At 38.5% G+C, this 20,072-nt stretch overlaps 1 protein-coding gene across 2 annotated transcripts in view; it reads right to left on the reverse strand.

Annotated features, from left to right (window-relative positions):
- The window catches only part of fndc3ba (fibronectin type III domain containing 3Ba), a 132,466-nt gene that overhangs the window by 79,452 nt on the left and 32,942 nt on the right, over positions 1–20,072 (reverse strand). For both annotated transcript variants that reach the window (XM_038292334.1, XM_038292335.1), the window contains one exon: positions 11,039–11,114. In XM_038292334.1, coding sequence (XP_038148262.1) covers positions 11,039–11,114 — 76 coding nt within the window. The remainder of the gene's footprint in view (positions 1–11,038; positions 11,115–20,072) is intronic.

Below are 20,072 nucleotides of genomic sequence, written 5' to 3' on the forward strand. Positions count from 1 at the left end.
AATTCTTGCACTACATTTTCTATCATTACGTGTGTTATAAAAATCCAACAAACAAAAAACAGTGAGAATGAAAATACAGAACGACAAAGGAAAAAATGTACTTCATACTGAAATTCCAGCTTTGGTTTAAAAAATGTAAGCAGTCAACTAGACACTTTGAATCTGTCAAATTTAGAATAAGACATAGTAAAAGAAACAGTATGCACATATGCACTATTTTAAAATAAGACGCAGCACACAAATTTCACACTGCATGCACCCTCTAAGAACTTAACTTTAGTTCAGAGAATACAATCTTACATTTTAAAGTTTCTGTGTAGATTCTGTGCAATGTATGTAAGATAGCTCTAATATGTTACATCAACAATGAGGTTGCCTTTCTTCTTTTTCAAATTTCAGTTTTAGTTCCAAAATAACTGAAACTGCCATGTGTCTGTGGATGGATGGATGGATGGATGGATGGATGGATGGATGGATGGATGGATGGATGGATGGATGGATGGATGGATGGATGGATGGATGGATGGATGGATGGATGGATGGATGGATGGATGGATGGATGGATATTTTAGAATTATATTTCAAATAGTATAGATAACAAGTAAACAGATTTAAAAAAATATTCAGAAAGATACTCCTATCAACTGAAATAAATAGGTACTTATTTAAAGATATTATATTAACTTTAATTTTTTTTATTCAATAAAGCTTTTATTATATAGCCCTGACAAATAATCTCTTTACAGAGAATATTCAATAAAATCACAGACAGGTTGGATATAAAGGTTTTCTACCTAAAAAAAAACTCAGCTGACTGCGTCAAGTGGTTGGTTTTTGCAGGATTTGTTGCTCCTGGATGAGGATGTGGCAACAACATTTGTTTTTCATGGTGTCGACTACAGCAATCCCAAGCACGCATGCAAAGATATTTAATAGGAAAACTCCCAGAAAGAAACCTTTTGCAGAACAGAAACAGACTCAGTGTGAGCCGCCTACTGCAAAGCCCAACTGGGAGTTCAAAAAGACAGAAGCAGAAACAGATAAGGAACATTTATCCACTAAGCCATACAAAATATTCTGTTAGAAAAGGTAACAGTAAACTGGATTTATAGGTGGCTTTAGTAAAGAAATATTTAAGTAGATGAGCTCTGAGCTTGTTTTTTATGTCAAAAGGGATAAGAGAGAGCACACACAGTCACAGCAAAAGCTGACCCTATTGCTATGTCTAGGAGAGAAACATGACTAAGCACTTAAAAACAGGCCTAGCTAATCATCATGCCTTCCTTCACGATGATTATGTAGCTACCAGGCCTGATAAAGCTGCTATTTTCCGCAAAAAATCTGGTCATAATGTGTGATCCTTTGTTATTATGTTAAATAAATACTCTTAACTGTTTTTTGCTATTTCAAAAACAGAATCTCTTAACCCAGATGTGACTGAAAGGGTATTGTTTTACTAAGCAACACTGCTTAATCTGGTATTTTATGGATCTAATAATTTACAGCATAATATGACTATACACATAGTTCTTATTTGGTTTAAATGAAAATTTAAAAAGAAATTCAGCGATATTAAGTTACAATATATTTTTCTTTAAGGCTGCAATCCCTTGTCTGTTTAGTGTGTATAGTTCCCAGCCCAAACCTTCACCCAACCCAGATCCCTCTCTGGTTTTCCCCCACCCAGAGGAGGGGTGCCGTCGGCCGACCTAGTTCTGCTGCTGGTCTTGCTCCAGAAAAGAGCAACGTAACGTGTGGAGGAACACTGAATCCAGCCGCGCTTTGTTCTCAAGATCCTCAACAAGTATTAACACACAAGTCAACAGCTGCGCACATAGTAACAGGTATTTGAAGGCTCACACAAAAAAAAAAACCCTTGCAACAAAACAAGAAACAGATTTACAGCTACACACCTGTTGCTAGACTTTTTTAATGCCCTGTGTGCATGAAAGCCCATTGTAGTTAATACAGGTATAGAACGCACCAACATTTCAACCTTGTGTGCTGACGTGAACCACGTTCACCTCGGCTCTAACATCAAAGTGCAGCAAGGATTCACGTCCAGACAAAACAACTTATTCTCTTGCTCTTCTTGTCCCCTTTCTAGAATTACCCAACGACTTTGTTCTCAAGCCTGCAGATAGGTTTGTTTTGGGAACGGTACCTAAGCTACACCGGCTGCGAGTATCCGGCATACTGTACTCTCCTTATCACTCATGCTTTTACAAGCATGCAGGTTTTCCCATAGAAACACACACACACAAATATGCAAGCATGCACCTAAACGGACCAAGATACACAAGCCAGACACTAGTGACTCATTGTATCCCTTGCTTTATTAAGTTTGCATGTGTGCAAGGTAAGAGAGAAGAAGAAGGGGAGGGGAGAGAAGAAGTACAACAGCTGTTGGGATATAAACAAACTAAGTCATGAAGTACTCTGCTCATTTTACTCCATCTCATCTTCTCACTCCCCTCATTCTACATCACTCTCTGTAATGTCTTACTGAAGGAGGAACTAAGCTTTTTGGTTCTTTTTTAGAACCCCTTCTTTCCCAAAACCGCTGCGCCATGTTTGGACCGCAGCTGTACTTCCTTTCCCCTCCCGCCCTGCCATTCAACATACTTCTCTCCTATCTCTCCACATGTTAATATGGGGCATTCCTTGAGAGTGAGTCATAGTCTGAACAGTACGAAGTTTGTGTCCAAAACCGCAGAGAGCTGCGGGGAAAGTGTGTGTGCCGATAACACAGGCAAAGAGAAAAGAGGGGGAGAAGCTGCGCACACGTCAATGGAAAGACAGAAAATGAGCTGGAAATTCTAGATTAGCAGGGACTTTCCCTCAAACTCCTGATTCTATTTCTGCCTCTAGAGTGTGTGTCAAACAACAGTTTTTAGGGGATTAAATATGGTGGATGCTGCATATATATGCAAGAACAGAGGAAAAAAAAACATGAGCTTTTCTTCACCACTGTCTTCAAATATTCCTTCAGCTCACTTGTTAGACCCGCCCCCTAGCAGACACAATTCCATGCAGCTGATCTGATCATAGCAAGGGCAGAAAAAAAGAAGTGGGGCTTCCCTATGAAACCTAAACACATGATGTAAACAATGACTTGTGGAACTTGCAGCTGTGCAGAGGAACTCTGTCAGATTTTGTGAAAAAAAAAAAAAACTTTTTGTTGCAAGAATTCACAACCTTCAGAAGATAAAAAGTTATAATACACAATGAATTTGGTAATATATATTTGAGGTACTATGCATGGAAACTCTTCATGCCCATGATATACTGCATTTCAGGTGCTATAAATCTGCTAATTGATGCTGTCAATGCATATTTTTCCATCTAGTAGCCCTAATAATGTCTTGTGTAGCCAGTAAGATTGTTTTTAGAAGTTAGCATATTGCCAATACAGAGTTTACCTGTGTGTAGTAATCTATATAAATACAACTGTTTTTCATAAGTCTTAGAGAGTTGTTGGGAAGCATATGCAAACAAAATACATGAAGAAAATCAGGGAAAATATGTCAGAGATTTAACTGTAAAGGCCTTTAAAGCAGGGTTATGTTTTGCAACAACATCCCAAGATCAGATCAGTTGACAGGACAACGATTAGTAAACATATCCACAGATGTCATTACAAAAGAAAGCCCAAAGACTCCTGTTTGACTTTTGCCAATGCAAATATATGGATGATGGGGCTTTTCTCAGATTAGTCAGCTAAATACAGAGCAATTCTGGAAGAGAGCAGACTGGAGGATGCAAAAAACTTGAGGCTAGTTTTAAGGTTTACCTTCCACTTAAACATTTAGAAAAAGCTACGTTGCAATGTTTAGAAAGGACGTTGATGTGCTTGGATAGTGTTAAGTCTGAGAATAATTTTCCTTTGCATGTTGCCCATAAAATCTAGCTGAGTATGAGCAATATTGCAAAGAAAAATCTGCTGATAAAGAAGAGAACTACTCCAAAATACCCTCAGATGTAAATGTAGCAATAAGGATTCTATTCAGTTGCCGTGACTGAAAATAAATGCCTATTATACTTTTGGGAATTAAAACTGCATATAATTGTACTCTTAATTCCAATTCTGTCACTTAATACCCCAATAAAAGATGTTGGGAGTTAGTGGGACACTGTGGGAACAGTTCAGTGGGAAGGAATACTTTTGCAAAGCACTTTGCAAAAAACATGTGCATCTGCTAAACATAGTTAGACTTCTGAAGAACTGAAAACCATGGACCAGATGAACATTTAGGAAAAAAGGAGGGAACCAGGAAACAAGGAAGGAAGTGGAGGAGGTTGAATAGAGAACTAGAAGAGGATGCAATAAGAGTAGAGAAACGGAGAGGTGCTCCAGCTGTACCCTGAGCTTCGTATGAGTGCCAAGTTATTTCATTCCAGGAAAAGATCCGTCTCTCCTTCTGCCTCTGTCTGTCTGGAAACATTTCAGTAAGCAACCTTCTCTACACAGCTGCAGCTCAAAAACACATCCACCTTTACAAAGTCTCACTTTAATCTCAAGAGTTCTAGTCATCGCTACTCCACAAACCCCTCCCACTCCCAAGTTGCCCAAATGGGCCAGTTGGAACAGCAAATATAAACTGGAAAACTAGACCAACTCAGCAGCAGCAGGCGAAGAGGAGGCTGGGGTCATTGCATAAAGGAAATGGCCTCACCCAGGATGCATGACACGATCAGACTTGCAGTGCCTAGTTCTCTTATTCCTCTTCTATCCCTAGATTACTTTCCCCCCATCTTCATTATTTATCTCTTGCATTCTTGTGTCTTATTTCAACTCTTCTACTTCTGCTCTCCTTTCCTTGCTCTGCCTCTTCATGGCCTACTTTGTGAGGGCATTGAGTTTATAATTGAGCACTGGGCAGGGCATACAACAACAATCAAGTCTCTCTCTCTGCCTCATGCATACACACAGACTGAAGTCAATGTTTTAACTACCTTGTGCCAGCTGAACCAAACAATCCACTCCATTTTCTTTTGTTTCTTTGAGCTTAGAATGCTGAAGGGGGAAGAAAGAAAAAGGGAGCAGGTATGCCACACAAAAGCACATATCCAAGCAAAAAAATGTGTGCCCAGAGGGATCAAATTCCAGCACACACCACCTGGAGAGAGAGTCCTCTCTCCTGACGACCAGCTTCCCCAGATGCAATCAGACATAACACAAAATTAAGAGACATATGCTAAACACACCCTGGAACCTGTTTTACAGTTGCCTAGAGGGCATGGAATCTTGTAGGTAATTCCTTCACAGGACTGTCTGGCCAAGACTATATTTTGAGATCTCGCTCTTTGCCAGTAGTCTGTAAGTCTATCTTGAAAACTTTTAATCGTACATTACACGTACTTTTACAGTGGCTGGCAGCTTAAAGACATATTTGAGAAAGCAGAGACAAGAAGAAACATCCTTTGGTAACATTTTCTAGCCACAGTAGACATGAAAGCCTGCTTGGTTTATATTGTTTGGATAGTTGTCTAATTATTGGTAAACTAACTGAGGTTATGTTCAGCAGGTCTTGCTAATCAAATCTTTTTTTTTTGCTGCTTAAATCTGATTTTTTTGTCCATGTGATTATTCAAAATGGAATAACGAACAAGCTTGTTTTGAACAAGAGTGTTCTAGAAAAAAACCACACAGTTAATGTTTTTGTTAAAATGACTGTTCCTTTTTTGTAGACAAGCTTATAACCAAAGATGTCATTTGGAGGTCAAGCTAATAAACAGAAAGGAGTGAATATAATTTCTGGAGGTACTTCACAAAAGTTCCAATATGCATATAAATACCTAGGTTTTACGTTTAAAAGAAAAAAACGTTTCCTCTAATAAATATGTTATTTTTTCATTATGTTATTTAGTTATTTTATTATGGTCTTTAAATACCAACACTTTACATACATTTACATCTGGATCTGTTATACTGTTATGCACTTTTAAATATAAAGCAGACTTTATGCTGACTTAATCAGTGCTATAGTAGCCTTTTTAGAAGATGTATTTCATCACAGAAAAATGACTATTTTGAGTGGCTACATTTACAGGAAAATGGTTAAAATATTTGCTATATTTCTTGATATCAGAGGTATGTGTATCTACCAATTATAGCATAACACATATTGACATCTTTGATCAAACCTCTTCACACAGAAGAATTACATGATATCCCTCTTTTTTAGTTCAACACACTGGGTTTTACTTCTTGAGGTTAAAAAATGAATGAAATATAAAACTAATTCAATAAGGATGGAGTAGATTCATTCAGATGAGGGAGAAAACTTCACAAAAAACAAAGCAAAGCCTTTTAATAGCCCAACAGTTTATATCAAGTAAACCTGTCAGGTTTCCCCAAATGATAGGGATTTCAAGGCAGGTTTGAAAAGTCACCAAAAATAAAACCTCTTCTGGTTACAAGCAGCAATGTGGACCATCCAGAAAGGAACACTAAATTAAGCCCTTTGGAGAAAAAATGTATTTGTGTCTTCTCCCCAGCTTGTTTAGAGACATCTGGCTTGAAGTAAACACAGGCTGCAGGACTTTCCACCACATTTCTCTTAACCAGCTATTTCCATTTACATCAAAGGGTCCTGAGTGTAGAAGTGCACACTTTGGCTGGAGGCTGGGCTGTAAGAAAACCTCAGAAAGTCTCTGTAGCGATGCAATGAACCTAGCAAAAGCGATATCAGCAGCATCCATCTAAGCAAAGCAGGGGAAAACTCACAGAAAGTAGCTGGGATGAAAGCTGGAGGCTGAGGGAAACCAACAAAAAGAAAGGAAGCAATCATCACATCATTTCTTATCCATTCTTCCCCCTATCATGGGACTAAGGATTTAAATCTATCCAACACCATGATCAAATCTGGTAAAAGATTCTGGTCAAATATATAGTACAAAGTCTTTAAATAAGATTATAATGTTATCTTTGATGGAGTGCTGTAATTAATTAGTAAGAAATGAAAATAGCCCACTTTATAACAGTTTGTGGCAAGTACAAAGTGTTCATAAAATGAAATACGGATGTTCATAAGAATTTCCTTTCGTGCAAAAATACGATTTGAGGATCTTCTTTCCTCCTCCTAAAAGCAGTCCTTCGATCCACTTCCCAAGCACTATTACATAGACATTACACTTCTGACACAGAAAAGACCAACTGACAGAAATTCATCCTTTAAAAAACATGTCTTTGTAACCCTTTACTCATAAAGAGCTAATTAGTAAAGCTGAGGAAGTCAAATAGTCATACCATATTCAACTATTTAACAGATAGCCTAGGTTTATTTAGCCAAACCACCCCACATTACAAGTTGGTGGTGAGTGTGCGTAAGAAGGGGCATCAAAGGTATTCAAATTAGAATACATGGGAGTGTTGGCCTAGTGGTTAGAGCAGTGCGCTTGTGCTCTGAGAAGGTTGCAAGTATGTGGTTCGAGCCCCGCAGACTGCCACTCTGGGTTCCTGAGCAAGATCCTTAACCCCACACTGCTCCAACGGGTGCCACACATTGGCAGCCCAATGCTCCCCAAGGGGATGGGTTAAATACAGAGAGTGAATTTCCCCATTGTGGGAGAATAAGGGGATTTACATTAACATGTATGGCAGTAGAAATATAGTATACAAGTTCAATTAAATTAAATTCAGTTTACTTATATAGCACCAATTCACAACACATGTTGTGAATTGGTGCACAAGGCACTTTACAGTTTACCAGGTTATACAGTCAAATTGATTAAAAGTTTTCTATCTAAGGAAAACCAGTTGATTGCATTGACTCATTGACTCAAATGTAATACCTCACACTAAGCATGCTTGTAGCGACAGTGGAGAGGAATAACTCCCTTTTAACAGGAAGAAACCTCCAGCAGAACCAGGCTCAGTGTGAGCGGCCATCATAAGTACACCTTACAAGCAGTCCTACCATTTGAACAGTAAAAACATTAATGCCCATGTACAAAAGAAATATGTCTTCATTAAGAAAATATTGCCTTTACCAGTCACACTCAGATACCGTAATTTTGTTGTCCATGTAAAATGGAGAGTACATTTTAGAAATAAATAAAAATATGAGCCAGCTGCAAAAATCTGCTGGCAAACACAGAAGCCAGACCTTGATTCTACATTTGCTTTGACCAAATACAACCTGCAGGATGACCTGTATGCAGGGACGTTGGGACCACAGCACAGAGGTCATTCAGTGATGACTTGATTGCAAAAACCTGTCCAATGTCAGGAACATGGCCTTTAATGGCTTTAAACATACACCAGAACTATTTCAACAAACAACTAAAGATTGTTAATAGCCAACTATGATTTTTTTATGCGAAACAAAACAACACTAATACAGTGATGATGTGCTGCCACATCAGCACTATGATGTCACATCCTTAGTGGTGGGGGACCTCTTTATGTGCTTCAGCCCTCTATCATCCCTCATAAAAAGTTTAACAAAGACCAGTCAACTCGACCTAGTAAAAAACACAGGCAACACACACGCAAGCAAACACACGGCAACACACTCAAATTCCAGAGCAGGGTGCTCTAACACACCCTCCAGAGTCTCCTCCTTTGATGTGAGTGTGGGAAAGCTCAGGGGAATGGTCTTAGTGGGGGAGGGGGGGACGGGACAGAGAGAGGGGGTCAAAAGATGGTGGAGATACAGTGGTAGGGGTGGGTTAAAACTGACCCTTAGAGCATCGACAGGTCAGTATATTTAGACAGACACTCCATATTAAAACAGAACATGCGAATAAGCTGAAATATTAATATAATTACAGTTAGCTTCAACTGAACTGAACTGAACGAGTAAAGGATAAGTCAAAAGAGGTGAAGGCATCATGAAACATAACTGAAAAAGTATGAAAGAAAGGTCTTCTGGCCCTGACCTCTCCAGACAAGGTCAGTCTTGGCAGAGAGCATCCGTGTTTGTGTGCATGTTGCACCACAGAGCAACAGCTAAACAGAAGTTGTTTTATCTGCAATCTAGTCCTTGCTTGTGCCCTGAGGTCTAAGCAACCTCCCTTTGCAAAGTCTCGCACACACATAACACATTGAAGTGCAAACATACAAGTACACAACCAAGTGCAAACACTGAGCTCTGAGGTCTCAGTAATCACACAGAGGGGACACAGGCCGTCTTCAAAACCCACCGCCACTCTCCACCTCTCGTAAAACCCACTGACCTCCTCCAGAGAAGGCCAGAAGCAAAGAAGTGGAGTTTGTTCTATGTGTGTATGCTCCTTTAAGGGCAATAATATCCACATTAATGTAACACTGAGCTGCAGACCTCCCAAAAAAGCACAGACAAGCTTTGCCTTTCCATGGGGAAGCACACACATGCAGGCAAAATAAAAACCACTAGAACCCAAATGCAAATCATGAAATTCTTAAATCTTCAATTCAGATAATATTTCCCAAACCCAAAATTCTGTTTCATCACTTGTGCCTATGACACCCTGCATCTATCCACCCCGCTATGTACTGCCTCTATCTAGCATTAAGTCAGCCCATAGGTTCACCTGAGGCAATCCTTCGTATTTCAGAAAAAAAATTTAATTACATAGTGGTTAGAGGAGAAGAGGTAGGCTGTTGTTTGCTACAAGGCAGCATGCTGTGGGTTTTAGAAGAGAGGCGGCAGCCTCTGTCTGAGCCAAAATGTTTTTTTTTTCTTGGCTTGGAGGCCAAAGAAAGGAAGAAGACGGGGTGGGGAGAGCAGAAAGAGATCATGAAGTAGACAAAAGTGTCCCTTCAGAGCTACTGTCCGACATCCTGAGAAGTAAGACAATTCGAGGGGAGTCGGGGGGAAAATCCCATATTAGTGGCAGCTGCCTACATCTTCTAAAGTGGCCCACAAATCCAGCCTTTCATTTACTGACATCAGATGCAGCCAGGGTGGAGCTATGGCAGCTCGTACCACATCTGTCATCATTTTTTTCCCTTTTATTCTAAGTTAAAGGAAACGTCTTTTAAATGCAAACTTGCATTGTAACTAACCAGTGCCTTATATTACTGGCTAATTTTCTAAACGACTCTATTTAGTGTATATCTGGGAGTTTTTGCTTGTTCAATAGCCAGATAAACAGTTTTAAGTTCAGGTATTCCAGACTGACAATTCACTAATTTTTTGTCCCCTTATTTTCATTTATAGATGTCCTGATCTGATCCCATACAGGAATCATTAATCATTTAATTATTCACACAAATCATGAGTGCTTTCAGAGTCAGCTTGGATTGTTGAGCTGAAGAGATTGGGCCTATAATTTGAAGCTTAACTCAGGTAGCATGTGCAAGACATTCACATATTTTCCTCAAGCATGCTGTCCAACTGAATTTAGCCAGCTTAACACATCTTTAATTGTTGTGTGCCATTCTCAAAACGCGATAATTTGCTTTCGATTGAAATTAACCTTATAATTCTGTGATCAGACAGACTCCAGATGACTCTAGAGAGGGTCTGCTCTATCTCTCCCCACTGCAGGGTCAGCTGCCAATCATTTAGGATTCTGCACATTCAGTGTGAAAAAAATTCAGATCACAGGACCTAAAAAAAACATCTAAAAATTTACTTCTAAAAGGATAGGTACATGTGTCTTCAGATCTTCTTCATATGCTTTGCTTTATATCTGGCTCTTAGGGCTGTGCAGAGTGGATTTACTATCAGCAAATGTATAGTCTTAAAAATACTTGATGGCTATTAGGGGGTTTACAATCCTGATCATAACTTGAAATAATGCATACAGGTAATAATGCAGTAGTTTTGTCTGTTCGATTGAAGCTTTATTTTTAGCCCTATATTCTTAAAAACATGATTCATAATATTGCAATTATTTTTTTCTTTATTCTTTTCTGGTTAAAATACCTTTGTATAAAAAAAAAAAAACATAAAAAAAAAATCAGATTTGGTACACTTCCAGTTTACAAATCAAATATGAGCAATATGAACCCAGATAGAAAATTCTTAGTCTCAGAGACACACATGAGAGTAGTGGCCTGGCGATGCTGTAATATGATAATATAATATCATAAGTGAAGACTGACCCTGGATGCATTGCAGCGAGCCGTCCTCTGCCCGGATGGTAAACGTCTCCCCTGGGTTCACCTGCACAAAAATCACCTGTGCCAAAACACAAGGGAAAAGAAAACTATGTAAGAAAAAGCAAATACATAAAGTACTAGGGGGAGGAGTTTATATACACACATCCATTACATAATTCTCTAAGGTAATTTGACACACTGACTATAGAATTATGTGTTTAAACATATCAATGAGATGTTCATGAGCTAATGTAAAGAAAGCTGCTTTGAGATGAACACGTGTTTAAGAAGAGATTTTATCTTTTAAGAGAACAGAGGAGATCATGTGAAGGCAAATACAGAAGCTTTAATCTCAGTCCAACCGATAGACAGGTTAGCACACACACACACCAATGAAAGCAGAGTAAATAAGACCATTTAAACTGCTGTGTGACACTTCATCTGATTAAGTCTGAAGTGAGCATACAAACACCTTACCGTCATATTCTCCGTGTTCAGATTGTTCAGAGTGTACACGTGGCTGTAGACATGAAACAGGTGACCCTCCATTACGCACATATGCATGCAGACACACACTCGTATTCAGGGACATGCATGCATGAAAACAAAAAGCACGGCTCTGTCTATGTGCCACAGGTGCGCCCATGTACAAGCCTCATATCATCCCTTCCTCCTGTTAGTCTCTGCATCTTCTCCCATCTCAGCACCAACATGCTCTTTTCCGTCACACACACATACACACTTCCTGCTCTGCCTCCTGCAGCGGATGCTGTTGCTATGGGAACCCCAGCATAGTTCAGGGTACCTACAAATGGAGAAAACCCCTTCAAGGAACCATGTTGTTAGGTGTGAGAGTAGCTGCAACCTAAATCAACAGAACTATACCAAAGAAAACTATTAGGTATACCTACCATGTTTAATCTGAATAGCTATATTATGTCTAGCCACGTTTCTGCTACATTTTTTTCCGAATATTGACAACTTCAACTGCATATCACATAAAGCTTTTAGACTGTTCGGATAAATGTCTTTAAATCAAAATACATATCAGTATTTCTTTTTCCTTTTTTTGCAACTCATCTTTACTCCATAGATGGATTTACCTAAGCTATCTATAAAAAGATGACCATCTCCATTACAACCAGTACAGTTTTTAAAAAGCACTTTACAACAGCAAAAAGACAAACGTGGTGTAAAGAATACATAAAATGTATTAAATTGACAAATACCTCTTCCCAAACAGAAAAAAACCCATAAACTACAGTCAAAAGTATATCAACCGTTTTTTAACCGTCCACTTAATCAAGCTACCGGTAAAATAAAATGAGCACTAACTACAATTTAACATACCAAATGATGTCAAAACCCAAGGCAATTGTAGAGTTCTGACAAGAGATTTTTTTTAAATGGACAGTGACGTCGTCTGCTTAGTGTGCGGTGGTAAATCATTTCTGCTGCAGAAAAAGATGACAAAATAAACCTTAAGCATGATCACCCCATAAGCTTTAGGTTTGTTTTGGGTACACTGAGTGAACAGGAGGATATTTTACGCCACAGCACCTCAAAAAAGTAAGAACTGGCAAAGGCATTGGAGATCTTTAAACTTTTAAAACAACTTTAAAACGAATCCCCAAAAAAAAATATAGGGCCAGGGGAGTGAAGCTAAAATAGAGGAAATATGCCAATACTTTTGGATGCCAGATAAAAAAGACAATAAATGTTGTGCCCTCTGAAGCTGGACAATTAAAGAACCACTAACTCCACATAAATTACATTATTCTAATCCAATGAGTAGTAATAAACACATGGATTACTGCCTCAAAGCACATAATTTGTTTGGCAGGTTTACTTAAATAATAAAAAGATGATTTCAAAATTGTTCTAATCTGATTGTCAAGTTTAAGATCAGCATCAACTTTAAACCCAGGTTTAGCCCATTTCTCCTCGTGCAGGCTATCTTTAAAAGTTGCTGTTCTCTTAGTTCATACAAGCTTAATGTGGCTGAACATCTGCTCTAACCCCTGAATTCTTCAATCACTATATAGAGCGGGGACTATGTAGTGGACTTTATAGCGAACTCAGTTAACTTACTGTTCCGAAAAATTATCACTGCTTTTTGCTCCCCATTGGTCATTTAACTCCTCCTCCACTGCGCGGTGCCTGTGCCATCTTTGTTACCAGTTGCCTCTGTCGGGTAGCGACAGAGGCCACAGCAAATCCCAAAATGATCTCCGCGCAAAACATTCCGGGATATATCTGCCTCTTCTAAGGTCTTTCTTTTGTTCAAATACACTTTGTAGACACTTTTCCTCTTACAACCCTTGAATATTTTCAAAGAACAACGGTGAGAAAAGTGAGCTTCAATGACTGTCTGAAACCGTAGCTCACCACAGATATGCCTGAAAGTGCACATGCACAGTAAAAGCTAACGGAAAGAGCATGTAGGACAGCCTTACGTAAACATATAACCAGAATGATTAAAAATGAGAACTTATTGAGATGATCCACCAGGAAATAAAAGATTGTCCCTATAACTTTAAAAGCTTGAGATCTTTAAAGCATTGTAGCAGTGAATTATTACTGTTTTTAATTTTATTTTTGAGCAGGTTATATAAATCTGAGTATCATCAGCATAACAGTGGAAAAGAACATCATACCTTCTCATTATTGGACAAATATCAGCAAAGAGATAAAGGTTAAAACTGAGCCATGGGGCTCCCTATAGGGTGTGATATATGGTCACAAAAGTTAAAACTATTGGAGTGCTGATCAAATGACCATCGATCATATTCGGCTGATGTTCATGAAAAAGTATGTGATCAATCGCCGCCCACATTCATTTGTTTCCCATCAGAAAAACTGATCACCTATATATCTTACTTTGCAGACTTCAGAGTGCCGAGTATCTTCACTGTCCTAAGCACTGTCATGTGGAGTGTTTGTGCTTTGAGCGTAATGTGAAGTTTGCATCCTGCAATGGGGAAATGCCTTGGTAGAGAAGCATGCCCAGGTGTATCAATATGATGCAAGGAATTTAGGCCCCGTCCACACGAAGTCAAAACGAACACGAAACGCTAATATTTTCCAGAACGTTTGTCGTAAAGACGGAGACGTAAAATAAATGTGATCGTCCACACGAATGCATGTAAACGCTGCAAAATGTATGCCAGGCCTGTAAGTGGCGCTGTCGTGCCAAAGCAAAAATAGGCGACGAAATGTTGGGCATGCGCACTAATATTTATACATGTTTGCCCTGCGGGTCCATTTTCGTGGTTCAGTAAAATTCAGGTGATGAACTATGTCGTCGATATTGCTCTGTTCTTCCTGGAGATATTCCAGAAGAAGAAGATTCTGTTGTAAGCCCGACAACAGGGTGAGTAGCATGAGCAGCAACCATTCAACACAGTACGGCGCCATTGTTGTTGTGATACTGTGTCGCGCATGCGTGTTTAGAGGCGACGCTATGACGCATGCGTGTAAAAAAAAAAAAAAGCGGTTAGAGCTTAAAGATGGAAACGCGAAAACGGCGTTTCAGAATCTTCCCACTCTGGAGGCTGAATAAAAAAAAGATCGTTTACAGACCCCCGAAACACCGGCTTCGTATGGATGAGAGGCTGGTTTGGTGAAAAATGTGTGCGTTTAGGCCAGGGTTCGGCTTCGTGTGGACGGGGCCTTAATATGATATTTTAAAAAAAATACTATAAGGATATGGAAAGTTCTCAAGCCTTAATGGGGAAGAAGAAAGAACATTCAGACAGCAGGTAAAGCAGCTTATCAGTTGTTTGATGATGACAGCAGTCCTTTAATATTTGAAATGACACCAGCAGTTTCTAATATTTCCACTCATGATAAGCCCAATGACAATGAAACCTAATAAAACTAATCAGGAATATGACCAGGTTTGTGTGTAGGTCCAGACACATACAATACAATACAAGAAGAAAAACACCCTCAAAGACTAAAGACTTGACCATATTAAGGTCAGAGTTTCAGAAAATCTTCTCAAAAATCTTTATTATATGGATTTTGATAGACCACAGCACAAGCTGGTAAAGGAAGAGGGGAAAAAAAGAGCTGCATCCATTTGAAACGACTCTTAACGATGAAAAGCATTCGGCCAGACACCCACTGTGGGGTTAAAATAGCAACCATCATTTCGTAGGGGTTATGTGAAAATTTTAGATGCACTAGTACTCTACCAAGTCTGCGATGTGAAGAATTCCTTCTGACCAAATGTTGTTTGCTCTGGCATTTACTGAACAAATCCTGGTGGGAACTGGTTGATTCTGGTTCTCCCTGGACCAGGAGACCAGGAATTGCAAGGCTGAAAGATTCCATACCAAACCAAGCAGGCATCATTAGGCTCCAAGAAATGCAAAAAGAACAAGCAGAGCCACATCTTTCTTTGATATATCAATTTAGAAAACACCACAAAAAGCCATCAAAACCGCTACATTTGCCTCGATGGCATCCGCTGCTTTAGTACAAAGATTGAATCAGGGTACTACATAGGTACACTGGGATTCCGGAAAGAAGAGGTGGCTAAGTTTTGCCAGTATGAGTTACTTTCATTAAAGGATTGACCTAAACTTGTGGATGTTACATGATCATATGCCAGCAGTTGACATTGATCGTGACAAATAGCACAACCACAAACTAAGTTCACAGCAAGTGCTTAACAATGGTGCAAATACAGCCATCTTTATGCTGTCAACCAGCTACTCTCATCCGACCTTGTTTTGAGTGAGAAAACGCATCCACTAAATGAATGCAATGATTTCATTCAAAACTAGGGTTCCAACTAACGATTATTTTGCAAATCAATTAATCTGTCGATTATTTTTACACTTAATCGATTAATAATCACATAGCTAAAGCTTCCTTAAAGAAAATTCTTTACAAAATGACACCAAGCGACACTTTTCCACTTCAGGAGTTCAGGAGAGCATATTGACAGACAAAAATATTTTTTTTATCTTTAGTGCAAAATGTTTACATATTTTTACAATTTTTTGTATAATTCCTTCTCATGGTAAATCGGTCTGTCAGCTAAAGGCATGTTATAGAGCCTCTATACTCCAGTTAATGATTAATCAATTATAAAATTAGTTGACGATTATTTCAATAGTCAATTATTCAAGATTAATCTTATGAACTATTTCAGCCCTTTTCAAAACCAATTCAAAGTGACAAAAGGAAAACCAATTGTTTGTTTGTCCCAGATTTTTGCAAATATCCATTTGCGAATGGTCAGAAGATAAGATTCACAAATATATATATATATATATATATATATATATATATATATATATATATATATATATATATATATATATATATATATTGCATAGATAGATAGATAGATAGATAGATAGATAGATAGATAGATAGATAGATAGATAGATAGATAGATAGATAGATAGATAGATAGATAGATAGATAGATAGATAGATAGATAGATAGATAGATAGATAGATAGATAGATAGATAGATAGATAGATAGATAGATCGATAGATCGATAGATAGATAGATCAGCTGACTTGAAACTGGCAAGATAACTAAAAGTGACCAGACCCCTCTAACAGCAGGTATCTATGTGGCTGCTGTAATTGAGTAAATAAATCTGCTATTATTAGTGTTCTTTTATTTGAGCATAAAATGGTATCTGACCGACGCTGTGGGAGAATGGCTAATGACAGGTATCAAAGAATTCTATGTTGTTTGATCTGAACAGTGACCGGAGAGTTGGCACATCAAAACAATTTATATCACCAGAAGGGTAAAAGCATCATAATCAAGGGTTATCTGGTTATGCCTACAATACATTTTTTAGTGTTTAAGTTGTAGTTGAAGAAATAGGAAGCAAAGTTAGCCATTTTTAGATGAGGTCTTTAAAAGTTATACTTAAATGAACCACAGATATATATATAAAGCTATTGAAAAAGAAACTGAATTTTATAAAGAGAAAAGTTAGCCTTTTATTTTCCCACTATTCAAATTGAAGGAAGTGCCTCAACAGGTAACAGAAAGGCTGAAAAGATTGCAGCAAAATTGATCTGTTACATCCTTTTGAGCTCTCAAAGTATATACAGGTGCTGGTCATAAAATTAGAATATCATGAAAAAGTAGATTGATTTCAGTAATTCCATTTAAAAAGTGAAACTTGTATATTATATTCATACATTACATACAAACTCATATATTTCAGATGTTTATTTTGTTTAATTTTGATGATTACAAATGACAACAAATGAAAATCTCAAATTCATCATATCAGAAAATTAGAATATTACTGAAGATCAATAAAAACAAAGGATTTATAGAAATGTTGGCCAACTGAAAAGTATGAACATGAAAAGTATGAGCATGTACAGCACTCAGTATTTAGTTGGGCCTCCTTTGGCCTGTATTACTGCAGCAATGCGGCGTGGCATGGAGTCGATCAGTCTGTGGCACTGCTCAGGTGTTATGATAGCCCAGGTTGCTCTAATAGTGGCTTTTAGCTCTTCTGAATTGTTGGGTCTGGTGTATTGCATCTTCTTCTTCACAATACCCCATAGATTTTCTATGGGGTTAAGGTCAGGAGAGTTTGCTGGCCAATTAAGAACAGGGATACCATGGTCCTTCAACCAGGTACTGGTAGCTTTGGCACTGTGTGCAGGTGCCAAGTCCTGTTGGAAAATGAAATCTGCATCTCCAAAAAGTTGGTCAGCTGCAGGAAGCATGAAGTGCTCTAAAACTTCCTGGTATGTGGCTGCGTTGACCCTGGACCTCAGAAAACACAATGGACCAACACCAGCAGATGACATGGCACCCCAAACCATCACTGACTGTGGAAACTTTACACTGGACTTCAAGCAACGTGGATGAAGTGCCTCTCTTCTTTTCCTCCAGACTCTGGGACCTTGATTTCCAAAGGAAATGCAAAATTTACTTTCATCAGAGAACATGACTTTGGACCACTCACCAGCAGTCCAGTCCTGTTTCTCTTTAGACGCTTCTGACGCTGTCTGTGGTTCAAGAGTGGCTTGACACAAGGAATGCAACAGCAGAAACCCATGTCTTTCATACGTCTGTGTGTGGTGGTTCTTGAAGCACTCACTCCAGCTGCAGTCCACTCTTTGTGAATCTCCCCCACATTTTTGAATGGGTTTTGTTTCACAATCCTCTCCAGGGTGCGGTTATCTCTCTTGCTTGTACACTTTTTTCGACCACATCTTTTCCTTCCCTTCGCCTCTCTATTAATGTGCTTGGACACTGAGCTCTGTGAACAGCCAGCCTCTTTAGCGATGACCTTTTGTGTCTTGCCCTCCTTGTGCAAGGTGTCGATGGTCATCTTTTGGACAACTGTCAAGTCAGCAGTCTTCCCCATGATTGTGTAGCCTATAGAACTAGACTGAAAGACCATTTAAAGGCTTTTGCAGGTGGTTTGAGTTAATTAGCTGATTAGAGTGTGGCACCAGGGGCCATCAATTTTGAACCTTTTCACAATATTCTAATTTTCTGATATGATGAATTTGAGATTTTCATTTGTTGTCATTTGTAATCATCAAAATTAAACAAAATAAACATCTGAAATATATGAGTTTGTATGTAATGTATGAATATAATATACAAGTTTCACTTTTTAAATGGAATTACTGAAATCAATCTACTTTTTCATGATATTCTAATTTTATGACCAGCACCTGTATAAGTGGGTCTAACTGTGTGTTCACACTAAATACAATTACGGCTAATTTACAGTGTGATTCGTGTGCTGTTGCTCACTTAACATTTTGCCAACCTGTTGCATGGACAACAGGGACAATGCCGAGCTTACTGTACTTAACCAGTTCAGGTGAAGGAGGGAGGGGCTTGTATCTGCTTCTCTGTTGTCTGTTTAAGTCATCTTGACAGACCCGCATTTTACAGAGTGAGTCCCCATGCTGTATTTAATGTAGAAAACCAAACAATAGGGACAGCATCCTAGATGCTCCCAATGCAGGGATTCCAGGAGCTACTGTTGGATCAGTAGCTTCCTGCAGTACTTTAATCACCTGGACAACAGAAGTAAAACCGCTCTGAAGCTCAGAAAGGAACAGCAAGGGTGGAGGGCAAAAGGCTGGACATAGAGCACCAGAGCTGGGAAGAGGCAGTAGCCTAAGCCTCACTCTGTAGCTACAAGATTACAATGGAGGGTGAACGATCTAACAGTCCTTCTAAGCACTAAATTAAAACAGCCTTTTTTAAAAGCCACTGACACACACCTAATCTAGAGTTTCTTAATTCCGGTCCTGGAAGTCCAGTTTACTGCACGTCTTAGAGATGTCTCTGCTTCAGTACGCCTGAATCAAATGTCAAGTTTACTGTAGTCCTGCTAATGACCTGATTTATTGACTCAGGTATATTGAAGCAGAAATACATGTAAAAGGGGCAGGACACTGGACCTTGATGACTGGAAATGAGGAACCCTGCTCTAAAGAGCTTTCCTTACTTTTTATGTTATGTCAACTAAGGCTGCAACTAACGATTATTTTGCAATCGATTAATCTGTGGATTATTTTTTCAATTAATTGATTAATAATCGGATAGCAAAAGGTTCCTGTAAGAAGACTTTTTGTGAAATTAACCAGGTGAAACCAAAACTTTTCCATTAGAGGAGTTCAAGATACAGAATACTGACAGAAGAAAATGTTTTTTTTTTATCTTAAATGCAAAATGTTTATCAATTCTTTTTTACAATTTTGCAATATTTAATGCTCTAAGTGGGTTGCTCTGTCAGGTAAAGGCATATTTTACAGTCTCTTTACTCAAGATTACAATGAATCGATTAGTCAATTATTTGGCGATTATTTCAATAATCAGTTAATCACGATTAATTTGATTAATTGTTTCAGCCCTAATGTCAATATAACTTTTAATCTTTCATTTTGATTGAAAAAAGCTTCCTGTACACAGCATTTCTTCACCCTACCTCACAATGACATGCAGTCCCTTATTAGTTGATTGGACTCAAATCGACAGGAAAAATGCAACTTTTTAGGCAGAATTTTT

The sequence above is a fragment of the Cyprinodon tularosa genome, unplaced genomic scaffold (genome assembly GCF_016077235.1).
Source record: "Cyprinodon tularosa strain WSP-4 unplaced genomic scaffold, ASM1607723v1 ctg310, whole genome shotgun sequence".
NCBI lineage: Eukaryota > Metazoa > Chordata > Actinopteri > Cyprinodontiformes > Cyprinodontidae > Cyprinodon > Cyprinodon tularosa.